The sequence below is a fragment of the Spodoptera frugiperda genome, chromosome 7 (assembly GCF_023101765.2).
Source record: "Spodoptera frugiperda isolate SF20-4 chromosome 7, AGI-APGP_CSIRO_Sfru_2.0, whole genome shotgun sequence".
Classification (NCBI taxonomy): domain Eukaryota; kingdom Metazoa; phylum Arthropoda; class Insecta; order Lepidoptera; family Noctuidae; genus Spodoptera; species Spodoptera frugiperda.
The window spans coordinates 9,640,303-9,659,206 of record NC_064218.1 but is presented as its reverse complement, the minus strand read 5'-3'; the positions used below and the strand labels follow the sequence as shown (position 1 = coordinate 9,659,206).

At 35.2% G+C, this 18,904-nt stretch overlaps 2 protein-coding genes across 27 annotated transcripts in view; both read left to right on the top strand.

The window, feature by feature from the left end:
- Positions 1-18,904, top strand: part of LOC118265767 (transient receptor potential cation channel trpm) — a 241,420-nt gene that overhangs the window by 108,608 nt on the left and 113,908 nt on the right. The gene's annotated exons all lie outside the window — the stretch shown is intronic.
- On the top strand, positions 88-1,356 carry LOC118277847 (uncharacterized). Its single transcript, XM_035596812.2, has 3 exons — positions 88-251; positions 474-578; positions 986-1,356. Coding segments are annotated over exons 1-3 (459 nt in total). The 5' UTR covers positions 88-249; the 3' UTR covers positions 1,338-1,356.

The window sequence follows — 18,904 nt, the reverse complement described above, 5'->3', positions numbered from 1 at the left end:
TTTTTGAAGGTCTATAATACGACTAAATAAAAACGTTCCATCAGACGATAAAACCCAAAGATTTTAAGTATCTTTTTATATTAGATCCTTCCAGCCTTATAACTCACTACATTTTTCAATACGATCATTACAATTATTCCAAGTGAACCAAGTAGTATAGTACTACTATACTTGTGACTCCAGTCTTCAGTCGTGCTGCCGCTGCTGTCGTCTTGAAGTTGAGTAAGTCCATTACAAGTCAAGGAGAAAATGTAAGTATAAAATATTCAAGACTGTTCTGACTGTAACTGCTACACTCAGAGACATTTAAAGATTACTTAAATTATTCCTTAGTAACGACTTCTACCGAAAACGATTGCTGAGGACTATGTTAAGTAATCATGAATATCTCCGAGTATAGCATTAATCTTCAGAACCACCGTCTACTTAATAATTTATTTCATTAACACGTATGTACCATTTTTATCTTTCAGGTCCGATTCTGAGGGTTCTTATTATCAACCAACCATTGAACGAAAAACGAAAACTGGTCGCAAACCTACAGAAAACAAACGCAAATCAAAATCAGACCGTCCCAGGTAAATTGCATATTGTTTTACATTTTCTTTTTTTATATGGTATAAGCCGGTAAACGGTCAGACGGATCTCCTGATGGTAAGCAATCACCGCCGTCCATGAACACTTCAAACATCAAAAGTGTTACAAGTGAACGAAACACACGCAAGCGTTGTTTCATGACGGTTTTTTGAGTTTGTTATCGGTAGTGTTATTTAGTACGATACAAGATTAGAGCAACAATTAGTATTGGTTACTGGATAATTATTTAATCGATATACATAATATAGGTGTTACACTCATCGAGATTAAATGAAAAACCTTATTAACAAAGCTTTTCAATCAATTCTTGACCATCCAGTACAGTATCAACAATATCGGGATTTGTAATTAGTAAATTAACAAAAGTTGTTTTGTTTTATTTTTTCAGTAAAAAAGCTGCGAGTGATAGCGATATATTCGGTATCAGTCACGACCACGAGGCAGGCGCGGACGTCGGATCATCAGGTCGAGCATGCCTGCCGTCGCTGTTCGTGTACCGAGTGGCCAACGGGTGTGAGCGACGCACAGCTCACACCGATGGCGAATATTACATCGACTGCAAGGTGTACCGAGCTAACGACGCGCGCAACACCGACTCGCTAGAGCTATGGAAGAAGGCAATCGTACGGATCAAGCTCCAGACCGACATAGACTCTCCTCAGTGGCAAAAACTGCAGGAGTTTGTAAAGTCCGCAGATGTTTTGTTCCCCGACAAACCTATATTTTACGATAATAAATAGTTATATGATTTTATTTCAATGAATGTTTTATTTTTTATTTCCCTACTACACATTATGTGTGAAATTATGCGTGGCTACACATAATTCCACACATGTCATACAGACACAATTAAATATCATAAGGTTATGTTTATACACAACTTTACGATATTGTATTACGTGTGCATACGTTCCATGTCCCTGTTTCAGTTAGAACGTACGTTGTACGGAATTATTTGAATAGTACTAAACAGATGATAACGTTTGTTACTTTTTTCGCGTTAATATCGTTAACCGAGTCGACCGTTCACGATTGGGCATTCTGGACCACTTTTCGTTCGGCAAAATTAACCGAGTCGACCATTAACGATTGGGCATTCTGGACCACTTGAGCGAAGGCGTTCGCCGAGCGAAAAGTGGTCCAGAATGCCCAATCATATACTACTCAAATTATACATTTCAAACGTTTTGTGGAAGTCAATCTAGAAAATGTAATAGAACATTTCACATAAAAAATATAATATCCTAACAAAAAAATAAAATTTAAAAACATTGCCAATAATAAAAATATTAAAATGTTTTCAATATATTTAATTCACAATTTCCCACTCTTATTTTTTAATTCGATAAACGAACGTTGAACAGCTTGAACACATCTCTTTTCCGAATTTAAATTTTAAAATTGATATTCGAACATTACGCGCCATTTATTCGAGCGATGTTCAAGGCAAACGAAATTGTACTTAATGTAAAGTAAAATGCAATTAATGGGTATTTTAAAAAGTTATTATAAAATTGAACCTTAAGAGCACGTGTTAAGATATGATATGTAACGTTTTCTACTTTGTTCAGGGGGCTTACTCTTGAATCCAATTCCGAGGGATCGACATTGATATTGTGAAATTACATATCTGCTCTTTAGCTGCTACACTAGTGTCCAATGTATCCATTTTGCTTAGATATTGAATGAACTAAATGGTTTTGAGTTTGGCTTTCTATTCTGTATTTTGAATGCTATTGTAACAGCTACGATTGGGGTTGCATAGTTTTGATATTGAATCATTATTAAGATTTTATTAGATTTAAATTGCATTGACATTGAGATTGGTTTCAAGAGTAAGCACCCTGAAGTCAATCATTATCATCATCGGCCCGTTTTCATCCTCTATTGTATATTGTTATTGACCTTTCCAAGCACGTCACGCAACACAAAAACGAAACCAACGATCAAATCACGCAGCTGTACCCTTAGTACGAGTTTGCTTTACGTTAAAATTAATCGAAATGGGAGCGCGTTCGGTGTTCTGATTGGACAGCTCGAATAAACCAACCAATCAGAGTGCGCACTCTCATTTCGATTACTTTAAATATAAAACCAACTCATACTAAGGGCACTGCTGTTTAAATCTAATCCCTACTTAGAATACAACCAATTTACTTGCCCCACCAAAGCAACCCTATCGCTTTCACAAAACCAAGTATGATTGCTTAAATCCAATTTTACGCTGAATTTGCATACATATGAGAGATTTACGTATAAATTTATCGTCTACGCGTATTCTGATAATCAAATAAACAACTTTGGATCTAAAAGGGGCTAAAGAAATTCGTGAATATTTTTGCATTGATCAAAATGCGCTTTGAAAGGATCTTAATCTATGTAATTAAGTTGTTCACCCTGTACAATGCTTCTTGCTATTTTATTTATATCTGAATAATAAGATAAATCGTTTGCAATTTAATTTACTTTCATGCGATAAGTTTTATTTGAAAGACGTGATAATCGTGTAAGACATTGAATATTTACGACAATGTAGATTACTTTTGACGTCTTCATTGATCGCGACAGTGATACAGCTAGATTTCAGTTGTTTTTTACAGTGTTACAAAAATTACAGACATAGTAGTTTTGTGTTCAAAATTCTTCTCTGGTTTTAGGTTCTATTCCTTTTATATGCGGTATACGATTAGTATTTTCAGTAAAAATAGGTGTTAAATAGGGCAAGACCTACTTCATAGGAGATTATGTACGTCTTTCTTTTTGATTTTGCTTTTTTAAACGTTGCCCAGCAATAGTATTTTTACTCCTGTGTCGTGGGTGCGTTTACATACACATGACACCCAGACCCGAAACAACAATTTGTGGATCACACAAAGAGTTTCTTCGTGAGAAAATCGAAGCCCCTACACGTTCCGCGGCAGTACCTAAGTATGTGGATATTTTGTTTTGTGATGTAGGTACAAATATTATTCCCATAAACATGTCTAATGTAAAGCGAATCATGTCAAATAACAAGCGTATGAACGTTCGTATTAATTCTGAACACGACAAGACGATGTGAGCTGCTCGTGTGATAACTTGAACAATCCATCAACCGCTTAATTATGTTTACGTATATTGAGATTCAGGCGATAATATCTCCCTAGACAGTGTTGGGATTACCGGGATTTATAGTCCGGGATTGGGTTTAATTTTAGGATAAAGTTGGTGTATTTATAAAATTGTGTAGTACGAAAATAGTTTGTGTATTTAAAAGAAGATATTTGATTTATTTATTTATTAGGACAATCAGTAGTTGTTACATTAGGACTCATATCTAAACACTTACATAATAATTAATTTAAATGCACAACATTAAAATTTTTAAGGTGTCACACCATGCACTGTAGGACAACATAATGGTGACACTGTTCTAAGTTAATAACAAAAAAATAAATAAAAAGAATAAGGTCAGATATGAAATGTAGGTCGACGAAAAAGTAAAGCCTAAGTACCTACCTATTTAAAAGATCGGCAACACACTTATCTATAACGCCTGTGGTGTAGCGGGTATCCATGAGCTCTTACTATCAAATGACAGTCTACTTGTGTCCCCTTACCCTATACCCTTTAAAACGGTGTGTAATATAGTATTATTACAAAATAAATTCACATAAAATAAGTTACACGTGTCATAAAAATATTTTATTCAGAAAGGTTTTCTTTTTTTTCTATTAAAGCCAACTGCCAACTATCTACAAGAAAGGCTTAGGAATACAAAAGCACTTTGTAGGTACAGAAAAATATGTTTCACAAAAGAATTCTCCTTAAAAACATTTCTTGAAAATGTTCTTTAGATGTCATATTTTAGTTTATTTTGCACTTTTAGTAGAAATTGTAAATTACAGGGAAGAGCTGAAGCTGAATAGTGAATGGAGCTAAAGTTTGCCCCTCAGGCTTGATTCGAGAAAATAAGCACAAGCATTCTTTTTACTTTCTCGATGTACTTATAATATTTTTTGGTTATTATTATTATAAAATTAGCCTTTTGGTTCTGTGTGTGCACTAACACTTATCTTATCGTCATTCAGTAAATCATCCATTCGAAGAAACATAATATTGAAGAGTTTTCTATTTCCCGCGCATTATGGCTAGCCGCCATCTTGGAAATCGAGCGCTATATTCCCGGGATCCGCGGGATTTTTCTTTTACGCACTTCACTATGTCTGTGGCACAGATCTTAGGCGAATGCAGAGGACCGATTAATTTGGGTCGAGTGGTACAATGACACATCAAGCTATACAACACCAGTTTCTCATGGTCTTGCATTGTATAACCTTTACGCACGGTCGACGGTCTGTTTATACTGGTTTTGCAAAGTTTGGGTGTTGGGTGACTGCCGCACATGCCATTGGCTTTGGCCAAATACAACCGTCCACCTGTGATTAATCAAGCACATAAATGTGCGCTTGAAGTCTTTGAGTATGCATTGAAGCGATTTTTAAGCTTCTTTCTATCTTTAGAATGGTCCTCTGTATTTATAAGATAAGAAATACCTACTATGCTCAAAATTGCATCATGACATCACATGACAAGGAAATCTGGACTAAGACTGACTGACTACAAAAAAGAATTGATGAACCTGTTCTGTTCATCAGAACTAAATAATTATATTTTACCTTTTTTGAGAGGGAAAAATCATCCAACTTCTCTTTTCTTCTCCCGCGAGCTACCCCTAGAGCTAGCCCTCGCCGTCCGCAAACCCGCACTTACGGTGGACAATTATATTTTACCTAAGACTTATTTCGAAGCTACTCGTACAATTAACTTCCTAAGTTTGTACGCGAAAACTGGAATGTTGTGTCCACTTCCCAGGAGGTTGCGATGAGAATAAATATTTAATTTCTAATTCAACTTGAGCTATGCTTTTGGGAGTCATTCGTAAATAATGAAGTTAGCCCGACAAATGTACGTCGGTATTCCTCACAAATATCCGAATTCAGTTTATTTTGTGTTTATAAATCGTCGACTTATTGCAAGAAATCCTTATTTGACATATCCACTACTCTGAGATAAACGGTATTGTAGTTTGAATTAGGTATTAGTTGAAACGAACAACAGTTGGTCAAGAAGCCCAAAAAGGCATGATAAGCTCGCCTGATCCTTCCTTTCTTAGGGAACTTTACTCACCGATCCACAAAATATAAACCCAACAAACACTATCCTGCAGTCTCTATCCGCATAAATAAATAGAGGTTAGTTTCTCTATTTATTTTTAACGTTTAATATCTTGAAATTAACGTCGAATCAATCGTGGTCCTTTGATCCGAGCGGTTGGATTGATTCGCATCAGAGTCGGTGTTGCGCACTCCAATTGTTCCGCGCCGTCTCACGGCTATTTCACCTGGATTGACGGTTTACTGACGGTCGAATTACGGTTCTAAAGAGAATTATTATGTTAGGACCGTATTTTGTCTTGTATTGGTATATTAGGTAGTGAGATAATTATGTTTTAATACCTAAAACACTAGTTATTTTATGAATCTTGTGCGTTGATTTGTATGATTCGATTATGTTTCTCTGTGAGTTAGTGAAAATATTAGAGAGTTTTTATTTAGTTTATTTTTTTAATTCCGAATAAAACAGCTGTCATTGACTGCATTTGTAACGCAGTTTCACTATAGATTCTTTAGCAACTACAATGTCAAAAACAGAAAATGTTCCAAGTAGATCCCTTTAGGGAATAAAAATATCACGTCAGTTCTAATGTGTAGGTTAACTACTTTATCTATTATTATTTTGTCCACTCATTATTATAACAACAAGCCTGAAAGCTAAAGTATTTTTTGGGCAATTTATGCCTCGTTCGTGATATCTGCCGGGTCACACGCAATATTACATTTAACCCTAAAATGTCGAGTAATATTCATGACGCTCAATACGTTTAGGGGTTGTGAACCCATTTAGTTTTTTTTTTGTTCCGTGGATAATGAGTGTATGAGTTGTAAAATATTTAAGTCCTTTGAACTCGCTTCCTGACTGTATCGTGAACAGCACGTGTAAATTGGTAGTGATCATTCTTTTTAGAGCCTTTTTAAAATTGGTACGAGCACCTAGCTTCAATGACTTACAGACTGACAGACTATTATTTATTTCTTTATTTGTTGACGTTGCAAAAGTATATAAGAATAAATTATTTGACTTTGACTTAGATTTTTAATTGTTTTAGCAAGGGTTTCATAAGGAAATATCTGTGTAATCGATATGTAATCGAAAGTGATCGTCTAATTGTGTCTCGATTAAATTAATACTTACAAACTGACAGCGGTGAACCAATAACAGGTCAAATATAAAACTTAGTAGAGAGCGTTGCTGTCCACTTAAGGCGGTCCCTCATACAATTAATCACTTAAGTCACTTTCTACGAATTATGAACTCAATTACAAACTGTAAGTGATGACAGCCATTAAAATACTACAACATTATTTATTTATTTAATAAGTATTGTCGAAACAACATTATTTTGTAACAAAAGAATTAAAATGAAGTCATCGTGCGCACGCTACAATACAGGGTTGTAAAGTAAGACTCATGATTGATGTGGCAGTGTGCTCGACAGGCCGAACCCCTAATTGTAAGTTAGCATACATAATTAGGGCGGTCTTTTATCTCGGCTATGGCCGCGTCTAATTTAGAAAACCGCGGTGTAATTACTGCAGGTGCTGCCTAATTGTGGTTGCGTTGTGTGTTTGTTTTCTAGTGACGTGTTTATTTAGAATTTTGTTTGGAATATGGCTTTCGTTGGTAGGGTTGCCTTTGTATTAAGTGATGATTTTTTTAAAGGATTTCGTTGAGTTTAATTTAGGTTTATTGTTGTTATGATCGACAGCATATTATAAGACAGTCGTCTCCGAAACTGTGGGCTGTTGCGACAGCGTTTGACAATCCACTCTTAAACTGTATATTGGACCTCCACTACTTAAGGAACTTTTCTGTAAACTTTACACTTGGCTGGCGGGTTGGAGATTGCAGTTGAAAAGGATTAAATTTGTCAGTGAGTGCGGCTGCCTAATACGCTTTTTTTTCTTTTCGTTTTTTGAGGAGGGAATATTATCCAATGTCTACTCCCGCTTTGGGCGAGGCGAGAGCGAGTGTCAAACTATAACTGCCTAAAAATCACTCCGTTCCTACTCCTGCTTTTCGAGCCGGAGTCCCCGGAATCCGCTAGGCAGTCCGCAGCTCCGGTCCCATCTGTGGTAATCTGATGGCTCTTCGAGGCGGAACACGACGCGGCACGGGCACCGCACGCACGGGTTGCCAATTCGCTATGACAGTAAACAGTGACTGTCTTGTTAATCCTTTTCTAATTCGATTTCAATATATTTAAATCTCAATAACACTTTATTCAACCTCAAAACTTGGCATTTGTAAGAGATATAACGAAAGAGTCGGAATACAGTTTCAATAAATATTTAATCTTCTTTAGTATCGATATTGGTTTAATATTACTGAGAGTGGTTTTCAATTTACTTTCCTCCACGGGTCGAAACTTACAGAACAACTTTTAACTTATGTATTAAAAATATTCTTTTATGAATTTCAATATTAAATTAACGACTAAGATGAGGACAGTTTCTTTGATGCTTATTATAGTTAGTTTTTATTTATTTTCCTATTTTTATGTTCCTTTTAATTTTATATTTTATGTTGTATATATTTAAGTCTTAGTTCTTATTATTATTTAGTCTATATATAAAATAGTATATTTTATATAAAATACAGTAACGTAAAGTAATGTGACTGTACGATTGACGCAGTGCTTAGGCTATCGGCTACTACTACTGTGTAGCAGGTTACATCATTGAAGAATTCTTAACGTGATCTACAAATTATGAATCAAAATCTGAGTAGGGTATGTATCCGATTTTATGTATTTGAAAACGCATCCATGACACAGAAGAAAATTATAGTATACAGCCACTTTTATATGGCTTTGACTGCCGATAAAAAACTGTTGAGAGCAAATTCTTCACTATCGTGGTTCATCCCATTACCTATGTAATAATAAAATTGTATGTTGTCCCCCATGGCGTTCAACGTGTTAAACAAGATAAGGTACCTATTTTAAATGAAGGACTTAACAAACCATACAATGTAATGAATGTTATTTAATTAACAGGCTTATATCTAATTTTGGACCTCATCAAAGCACAAACTAGGTCTGGCCACAGCTCTATTAATATTTCATCCCTTGGGAACAAACCTCTAAAGCGACACAATGCAAGGTCAAACCTTTTTCCTTATACATTGCTTGCTCGGGGAACTACGATAAACAAACGTGTTTAGGACAACACGCAATGGTTTATAAAGAGAGAAATAGTGTCGTTGTTATTAGATACAGAATTTGGTTTTGTGTCTGTGTGTTTTCAAACCTAAGAAAATGGTGTAATTTTTAGGACCTTTAGTACCTAAGTAAGAGACACTTCGACCGTTTTTATTAGTATTTACTGGCTAAATGTGATTCTTTTTCAAAAAGTCATAATGACACAAATGTGTAACAAAGTACATTCAGATGTCTGTTCTGAGTTATGTAAATCCCTATAATAACTCAACATTTTGTGACATTCTGGAAAACGTTTTAATTACCTAATAACACTTACATATAGGAATTGGCTCGGACACCTTATAACAAGGGTGTTCACTATTTAATCCGGAACTGCGGACTACCTAGCGAGTTTACCAGGGTTCTGTTTTTAGTCAGTAAGAATCTGACACTCCCTCTCGCCTCGCCTAAGGCGGGAAAAGTCATTGGATGATTTTCCACCCTTAAAAAAAGGGGTGTTCACTATACCAACAAAGTACTAACCTGTTTCTAGCAAAACAATATCAAAAACTGTCCAAGTAAAATTATTTAACGAGTTTCCAACTCAGTAAGTGGCCGTCACTCCTACTTATGGAAGAGCAAGCAAGTCTGGAGCTACTAACGTTAACGTAACAGGTGGATCCACTATCTAGCCTTTTAAAAACAATATACTACTTTCATTTTGAACTGTCGCTTATCTCCGTTCATATGACATAATGTTCTTATAACCTAAGTTCTATTTATCTATACTATTATGTAGGTGTTATAAATGCGAAAGTTTGTGATATTGTGTGTATGTTTGTGACTTAATCATGTCAAAATGGCTGAAGGGATCGGAATGAAATTTGGAACAGATGTAGATTATGATCTAGAATAACATATAGGCTAGATAGATAGAGAGGCCTTTTTATCCCACGGGAACGTGGGTGAAGCTGCTGGGCGAAGATAGTTGTAAAGTTTATAATATATAAGTTTATAATGCAACAAAAGAGTGAGGAAAATCAAGTTTAGGTGCCGCAGACAACTTAATGGATTACCGGAGCTCTGGTTCCAAATAAGAGTCGCAACGCGGTGGTTTTTAGTCAGTAACAGTCTGACACTACCTCTCGTCTCACCAAAGACGAGAGAAGTCACTAGATGACTTCCCCCTCAAAAAAAGTCCTAAATGACTTTATCACAAATCAATTGTTTTTGAATTACACAAGAGAGAGTTTATAATAATGTTTTAATGTGTATTATTGTTTTGTTACAGGTAAGCATCATGCCCAGGGATTAAGAGACCGAGACGAAAAAATCCTAAAAATAAATAAACAGCTTTATAAAATAAAGTCGTGAGTGAGCCTCATTCGGATTTCCATCACGGAAAGTAAATCGAGTCCTGTACACCTACTCACTTATTCCTTAATTTATGGCAACACTTAGATTCACAGGTCCCTCGTAAATATTTATGTTTACGTTCTAATTAAATTTTATTAGCGTTGGCAACACGAAGCCTGAATCTAGAATGACTAGATTTTTAGAAATTCTTTTTTATGTTTCTGTGTTATATTTTTCGTACATTTCGGAACAAAAACTTTTATTATTCTAGAAGAAATCAATCTGGGGGCAAGGCAGTGCCCCCGCCAAGTCGAGCAAAAAAAGCTTTTTGCCGTACCTAACGACTTTTCGGTTTCAGACTCAGTATTAGTAGGTACGGAGTTTATTTGAGTAAAAATTGCGGAATACAAAATTGCATTTTCTCAATATAATCAGACAATATCTAACTAAAAAAAAAACAAGCCACTGATATAAGGTAAGCGTCCACAGGCCCGCATCGTACGCATCGTACGTATTCCGTATGACGTCATCAGTACGCATCGCATGTAGGCATTGTTGATGATGCGGTCCGTACGATGCGGATCAGTGGACGCAGTTGTATGAGTTTCTATAGAAGACAAACTAAAATCCGTTGCGTGCGATGCGTACGATGCGGGACGCGTACCTTTACATGCCATTGACTCAGCAGTGAAAGAGAACAAAGGAAACATCGGAATAATAATATTAAATAGTTTCCTGCAATATTTTCACGCCAAACAATACCAGACGTTTTGGTTGGACAAAATTAATGATCTTATATTGTGAGACTAATCAGACTCATCCCACGTGGCAGAGGCTAGCGAGGTTTTGTTTCTCATTTTCTAAAAATTTTGGAAATCTTTGCCTTTGTTACCTATAAAGAAGAAACTAGTGAAAAGAGGGTTGATTTTGATAGTTTCATTTACATAATGTCAAATAAATTAGGGTTTTGTTCAATCACCGAACTTTGAAACTAAGTCTTGTCGCTAACTTAGTTTGTACGTTCGCTTTTAAAAACTATGCAAATATCATAAATATTTCATCGAATTTAAATACTTTGTCAGTTCAGTCGTAACGCTTTTCCACCACAGATGTACTATGTAATAGCTAAGCTGTGAAACTATGTGACCGTTTCTACCGATACTAAGCTAATGTACGTGTAAGATGTGCTATGAAGATGCGCCGCCGCAAAGTAGCGGTGTGAGGAAGATGCCCTCGAGAATGCTGTATCAATGGATGTGACGATCGATAGCATACATCCAAAACACTAACAACTTTCCAAAAAAAAAACATAACTGAGTCCGTTTCCACCAGTGCTAAGCTATGTTTACCAATGAATATGATTGGTGGAAGCCAAACGCATCCACAGCAATGTATCATAGCACATCTCTGGTGGAAAAGCTCTGTAAAAGTCTGAGAAAAACACATCTGCAGATTTAAAAATCACTGAAAATTTATGCGCAACCTTAACAAAATATATTTGAATTTCCACAAAACATTTCTATCTAGAATATTTTCACAAAAGTCTAGTCCAAAGTAAATGTAAACGCATTGGCCTCTTGACTAGATATAAATGCTTGTGGCTCGGCTTAAAAGCATTTTGTACGCACTTGAATATTTGATGCGCACATCAAACAGGCTTGCTTACCATCGCTCATACTTAATTCATACAGGGCTCGTTCGTACTAACCGATCTCCACCACGTATAAAAACGTGTAAACTTCTTTATACTTGATTGACATTCACATTTTCATTAGAAAAAGTACTCATAACAACATTAATCACATGGTACTATTAATGTAATAAGGGGTGAGCATATTACTATACTGGTCACAATTCCGAACTCCGTGCTACACTGAGCATTTTCGAAAAACCGAAAAAAGCCCAGTAATATTTTGCCAGACTCATGAAACCAACTCGAGACCCCTTGTCCGACAGTCGCTAATGCGACCACTTAACCAACGAGGCAGTCTACTATTACACTTCTTTGAATAAATTAATTGTACCATACCCTCCTTCATTAAAACAAACCTTAAATAAAATTCTAAACACGAAATAATTAAAAGAAAAACAACAAGAAATCAACAAAACAGCTTTTATTAATAAAGCAAGTTTCGACTAACAAAGAATTCAATTTAATTTCGGCCCAAAAAGGAGTCGGGATTTAAAATGAAACCCTTTTTTAAACAAAAAGTAAGAACAATGGTAAAACACGATGATATATTTGATAAAAGATTTGCGGACGGAAGGTGGGTAGACAAAGACTTATCAGATTTAGAAGCAATGGGCTGAAGAGATGAATAGGATCGTGAAATAGAATCGCCCACGGGATCTGTAAAGTTTTTACTCTTGCAAAGGGAAGTGATGCGATACGCATATTGCTCATATCAAAATAATACTCAATTCTTTATTTGCATTCCATATGTTATACAGTTGTTATCTTATAAGATTAATGATCAAATACTCAAACGTCACTCAATTTTAAGACGCTCTCAAATATGTTTAGCTCTGTCCCTACAAATTCTTTTTAAATGAAAGAGATAGCACGAGATTTAAGTACAACTGAAATTTGATTAGCATTTCAGTATGTATAAAACAATATATTAGAAACAATATGGACCCAATAGGGCACAGCATAAAGAGGTCAGATGTTTGCAGTACTTATCTTATTACCTAGTAAAGTACTAATAATCTATGCTTATTACTAAAACTTAAGTACATACTAACATAATTATATTCTTAGCTAATAATGTAGATATTATATGTTGTAACTTAATGGTCACAAAATTGTAAACAGTTCCAGTATCAGGTATCTATAAAAGTTTTAATGAATATTTTTTTTAGACTTGTAACCTATCAGTTAGTACGTACTTATCGTCGTCACTTTATGCTTAGTTTTAACTTTTTGTTTTAGCTTTTGATTATTTGTAGTTTTTATTTTTATAGAAAATGAAATCATAAAGTCCTTTATCCACATGAGGGAAGCTGCAGTCATCAACACGTTTCATATAAACTTATCATATTAATACAAACACTGAATATGCAGCTATATGGTCTCGGTACATGCCTGCAGGTGACTCTGATTGATGCCGCCCTAACGACTGACATCTACCATCCGACCCTGCTTATACAAACACTTCTGTACGAAATTGCTCTCGCCTATTTGCTTTGCCCACGGTGTTCCTATTTCGTAGGACTACGGGTATCAACTCATGTGTGGTAGATTTATGATAGCGTAGATTTAGTTATTGGGTAATTGAATGAATGTGTAGTGTGTTCATGTCAGAGAAAAATACATGTATTTGTCCCTTATTATCCCTATTTTCCCGGGACTCCGACCGTGACTGCCTCGTTGGTTGGTCATTTTATAAAAACACCATTTGTTTTATTTAATGTTGCATGTTATTCGCTATAGGAATAACAGAGTCGTTTGTCGAATGGTCGCGAGTGCTAATGCCAGGCAAAGGCTATCGATTTTTCGAAAATTTTCTCAGTAATAGCTCAGCTTCTCCATTACATGAGACTTTGACACAAATGGTGAAAAGTTAGTGTATATCGTACAGTGGCATTACGTGCTGTTATGTGTACCTCTGCCTACCCCTTCGGGATAAAAAGGCGTGACGATACTTCATCGTACATACATCGACTGCGACTCCGTTGTTAAATGTTAGTAGAAATATAAACCTTATAATCTGTGATTTCCAATTTGTCTACCAAACGTGGAGTTGATGGCAAATTCTTGTATCTTCATCTTGTTTTTTATTAATGTTGGTGTTTATTCTGTTGACGTGCCTTAATAGTAAGTAATAAATAAATAAATTCTTCTCATAAGAGAGTCCCAATACCAATTTCAGTACTGAATTGAGAGCTAATTTAAACATTCAATAATACTTTGCATACAAAGTAAAACAATACTTTGTAATATTTACTGAGTAAACTAATTACATTAGACTATAAAAAAGGTTTTTAGTCTGTTTACTTAGGAGTTAGGCCTTGTACAGTGTACACGACAATAATTGTTTATTCTTCATTATTGAGGGAAGGTCTACTCCTAATTAAACAATTATCCCGAGGAAAAACATTAGTTTGTTGTCTCTGAAAGTCAGAATAATATTAGTACTTAGTGCTTACTTCGTACGTTAATTTCTGTGGCTTTTCCAATTAGGACTCTATCTTTAATAACTTAAAATAATGTAATTGTAATTTGACTGCATGGTTGGCACGGTAGTTGGGCTAATGGCTGCCGTGAACGTGAAGCGGGTTCGATTCCCGCACGGAGCAACAATTTGTATGATTCACAAATAGTTGTTTCGGGTCTGGGTGGCATGTGTATGATAACTTGTATGTTTGTAAACGCACTAACGATACAGGAGAAAATTCGCTAGCGTGTAACAACCATAATGCGACACACATGGAAACCTATACAATAAATTAAATTATTACATTCTCGAAGCCTATACAATATTTAACTAATTTATTGCATTCAATTGCAATAACCTAAAAATAAATGTTCTTTTTCTTTCCGCTTATTCCAAAATCTTTCGTGCAAACACATTATAATTTTCAGTTTAATCCATAAAATCCCCACTTCATCCAACCGGTCAACAGTTTTAATAATATTTTCGAAGTAAATGAATGACCAGCACAATCCATCATCGTTTGCTGTAAGACTCAATCTCGATCGCTTCGTGTTCCTTGCTGTTTTCCAGCGAACAAAGCGCTTGAAGCAGCTTTATCTGACGACCCACAGGACTGACCTTTTAAAGCGATGTTTTTGCTGTTCTTTGTAAATCGTTCTGTATGTCCTCGAGTGTACTTTTTAATGGATTTTAATCTTAGGTCTAGGTTTTGTAGAAATAGAAATGTATACGTTCATTTATCGTTGCTATTGTATCAGTCAACCCAATTATATTACTCTCCCTAAATGAGTTTTAGTACCTTTAGCCAGTTGAAACCTGTATTCAGTGACATCATCCGATGCTTGTATGCATCATGTCTTAGCCTTTTCTAAACTCGTTTTGGGATTGTCATACGTTTTTAAAACAAAACTTACTACAAACTTTGAAAACTACCATTGGGCATTGAGTTCACAGTACAAAAGTATGTGTCGTCGAGGCAAGACTTAAATTAACTGGGTGACGACCACGGCAACTGTCACCCCGTCAGCCAATAAAGCTCGTTATCTTTTATTGCACACACGCACATACATACACACAGTAATACAAATATATTCCAACACCTCCTACTACAAGAATAATTTTATTAAAATTTATATAGAAATTATTCTATCTTCTATCTGCGGCTGCTCCTGCGTTCCCGTGAGATAAAAATAGCCCACATGTTATTTCAGAACATAATCCATCTCTGTTCCAAATTTCAGTTTAATCAACTACATACAAACTTAGAAAGAATAAAGAAAGGAAAACAGATTATAATTGCACCATTAAAAAAAACAATAAACATAAAAATTAATAATTATGATAAAAATAACATATAAGTCGCGATGCGAAAAGGCCAGTACTCAGCTTAAATGCATAATATTAATATGCATAATACTTACATACTTACATACATACAAACTCACAAACTTGTACAATATAACTAAGAGTCACCCCTATCACTTTCAAAGAAACTATCTTTCGACTTAGTACATACATATTTATACAAATCCGTGACTCCTAAAGCTCCCAAACTTGTCTCAATACAAGTGAAAATTCCCTAAAAGCCAAATACGTCACCGGGGTTTCTGTTCGCAGTAACCCCCTAATGCCTTTTAACTGTTGCGCCAGTGTAGGGGGTGGGTTTAACCCCACTCATTTCCATTCGAAAACCTGACTTACATACCTACCATATTTTCTTTGGTTTTATTCTGAACAAAGAGTGGTCACTCATCACTCACATCACTTTTGTTTTAGGTTTAGAAGCTTTTATCGGACTATGCAAATGTCTTCTAATTGTTTGCTAAAGTCTTTAGAAATACATTTCGTATTTAACGCGTTAACTGCCACGTAGGTCACCGGTGACCTACGTTAGTGGAGGATTTGACTTCATCAGTTTTCTGATGGCAGTTAAAGGCTTAAAATAGTTTTATCGGGTCCACTTCAGCATCAACTGCATGAACTTAATACATAGTGTTACGTCCATTCTCATTTAATAGAGTTATTGTTGTAGATATCACATAGACTTTTAAGTAGTCAATAGTCATTAGAGTTTTTTAATAATCTATGGTGCATTGAGTTAAAAATATAACTATGATTTGTCTTTGATGCATTCGAATTGATTGGCGCGAAATAGAATTGTATTATATCTTTATCTAAAATTTGTACATGTATTAAAAATAAATTAACACATTAAACACCGTGTGGGATAAAAGGACCGACGCGACGCTAGCGAAGGATTTGCCTTCAATAGATTTTTGTTGGCAGTCAAAGTCTTAAAATTGTTATTCCGCCGAAATCATCGAGTTTTATTGTCATATTTTTGAAAGATTTTATACCAAAGTCGTCATAATAGTTAATCTCAAGTCCATTAGCGTCGCAAAAATCAAAACGTGCACTTTCTTAAGTCACAGGATTAACGTTCAAAAAGTGAATTAATTTTCTGGATGAAATAATTCATTTCGACCCTTGCCAAGAGAGGCATTGTGCGCAGCTCTGAAGGACTGCTGACTACTCCCAAAGGGTGACTGATTGCCACGAAAATACGAGATAAGCCACAAACAACAAAGAAAGGAGCTTCTGAGGCTAACAATGATGTTTTTAGGTTTGTGTTTGATTTATTTGCAGGTTCAAAGGGGCTTTGAAGTTGTGGTTGTAATGTTTCAGGTGAAGGAACTCTTTAGAAATATTGTTCATCAACGTTATTTCGCACTTGTGGCTTTCTTTTTGTGCCAGCTTTTGTTATGACTGTCTCCAAGGTCTTGTTCTTCTAAGATTTAAGTCTTTGACTGCCAATAGAAAACTGTTGAAGGCAAATCCTCCGCTAACTTCGGTCACCGGTGACCACCACGGCGTTCGATGTGTTAAAATATACATAATACATTTAGTTGATACGACAAACAATTTTTAGGATTCATGTCTACAAAAATGTCCTTGTCCGCATATATGAGACACAAATTTTCCGTGTCCCTGCCGCTCATGTCGTATTGCTGCGACAGAGAACATGCATGATTTTTTCGTTCTATTCACACGATTGCTCCTCCTTATTTAGTGTAGATATTTTTTTTTCGATTTGTAGCCGCACGGTAATTGATATTTGACTGGGTAGTTAAAGGGTTAAATACTTTTAAACTTGTTTTTGTATTTCTCCAAAGAAAATCTAAAATCTCTATCATTCATCGTAAATACTCAGGTGTCTCAATATAGAAGGCAATAAAGCTATTTCTGTCTCCAATTTCATTAGAGAATTATACCTACTAATTTGTAGGGTCCACATTTTCAATTCTCGACCCAATTAAAATTGGACATTGGTAAAATTAAAGGAATTGTATTAATTAAAAGAGACGATCCACCATGGTACCAACTTTGGTACCCATTGGAACAATAGCTGAATAGGGGATACGTTAACAGATAATAAAATTGAAAAGCGCGCGAATTGCGTTCAGTAATATCCTACAGATAATTAAGGAATTTATTCCATCCAGCCAGCACAATGGTTCTGTTCGATTATTTGAATGAATTGTTTGTATTCAACCTTTTTCGTCCGCTGTCGGAAACAGCATGAATGGCGTATGGAAGTAGCCCTGTCACTTCGCTGTCAAATTGGCAAATCATTAATGCTTTTTTTAAATGAAAGCCGAAGTTTTATACTCATTTGAGTAATGAGTAACGAATGTATAATAGCAAGCTTTCATTCGTAATATTCATTACAATTACATACATTTCGTTCCTTTTTCATTTACTTTATTTTTAGAAATGATTACTTTTATTGTAAGAAAATATCATTCTACCTATTCCTTATTCAATCAACATGAATTAAACTCAGTACCTAGTTTTTTATAATAGTTATTTATTGCCTTTTAGTTTTTACCTTTATTTTTAGTGTTTGGTTTTTTGAAGCCGGTTATTTAAACGAAGTTTTTTTTTATTTTTATTGACATAACGCAACAAAAGTAAAAACCAGTTAAGATCAAACAGCAGGATAATTATTATCAACGTCCATAAAACTACACCACCGCCATCTATGTAACGAAAATATTGACTTGTTACTTATTTACTGAACTTACGATTTTAAGAGGTCTAAAATTATTCATTATATAGAAAATGTAGATTTATTCCACAACAAAGTGGAATGCCAGCGAGATAATGTTCAGTGCGGTAATACCTGCGGATTGATCTCTTTGAAAAGACAAGATGGCGGCGTCCCGGGCTAATTAAACCCGTATTAGTTTGTGAGTGCTACGTATTAATTAGTATTTGAGCTGGTTGTCGTGTCAAAGGCATTATATAAAGTATTATACAAAGTATGAGCATGTATCATTTATGAGAAAAGGAATTTATGATAATATGTATTTCCAAAATGTGAACAAAATGAAAATAAAGATCCTTTTTAAAAGGCCAGCAACGCACCTGTGACTTCTCTGGTGTTCTGATTTGATTAGATAAAATGTAACAAATACTGTTTTCAATCCGT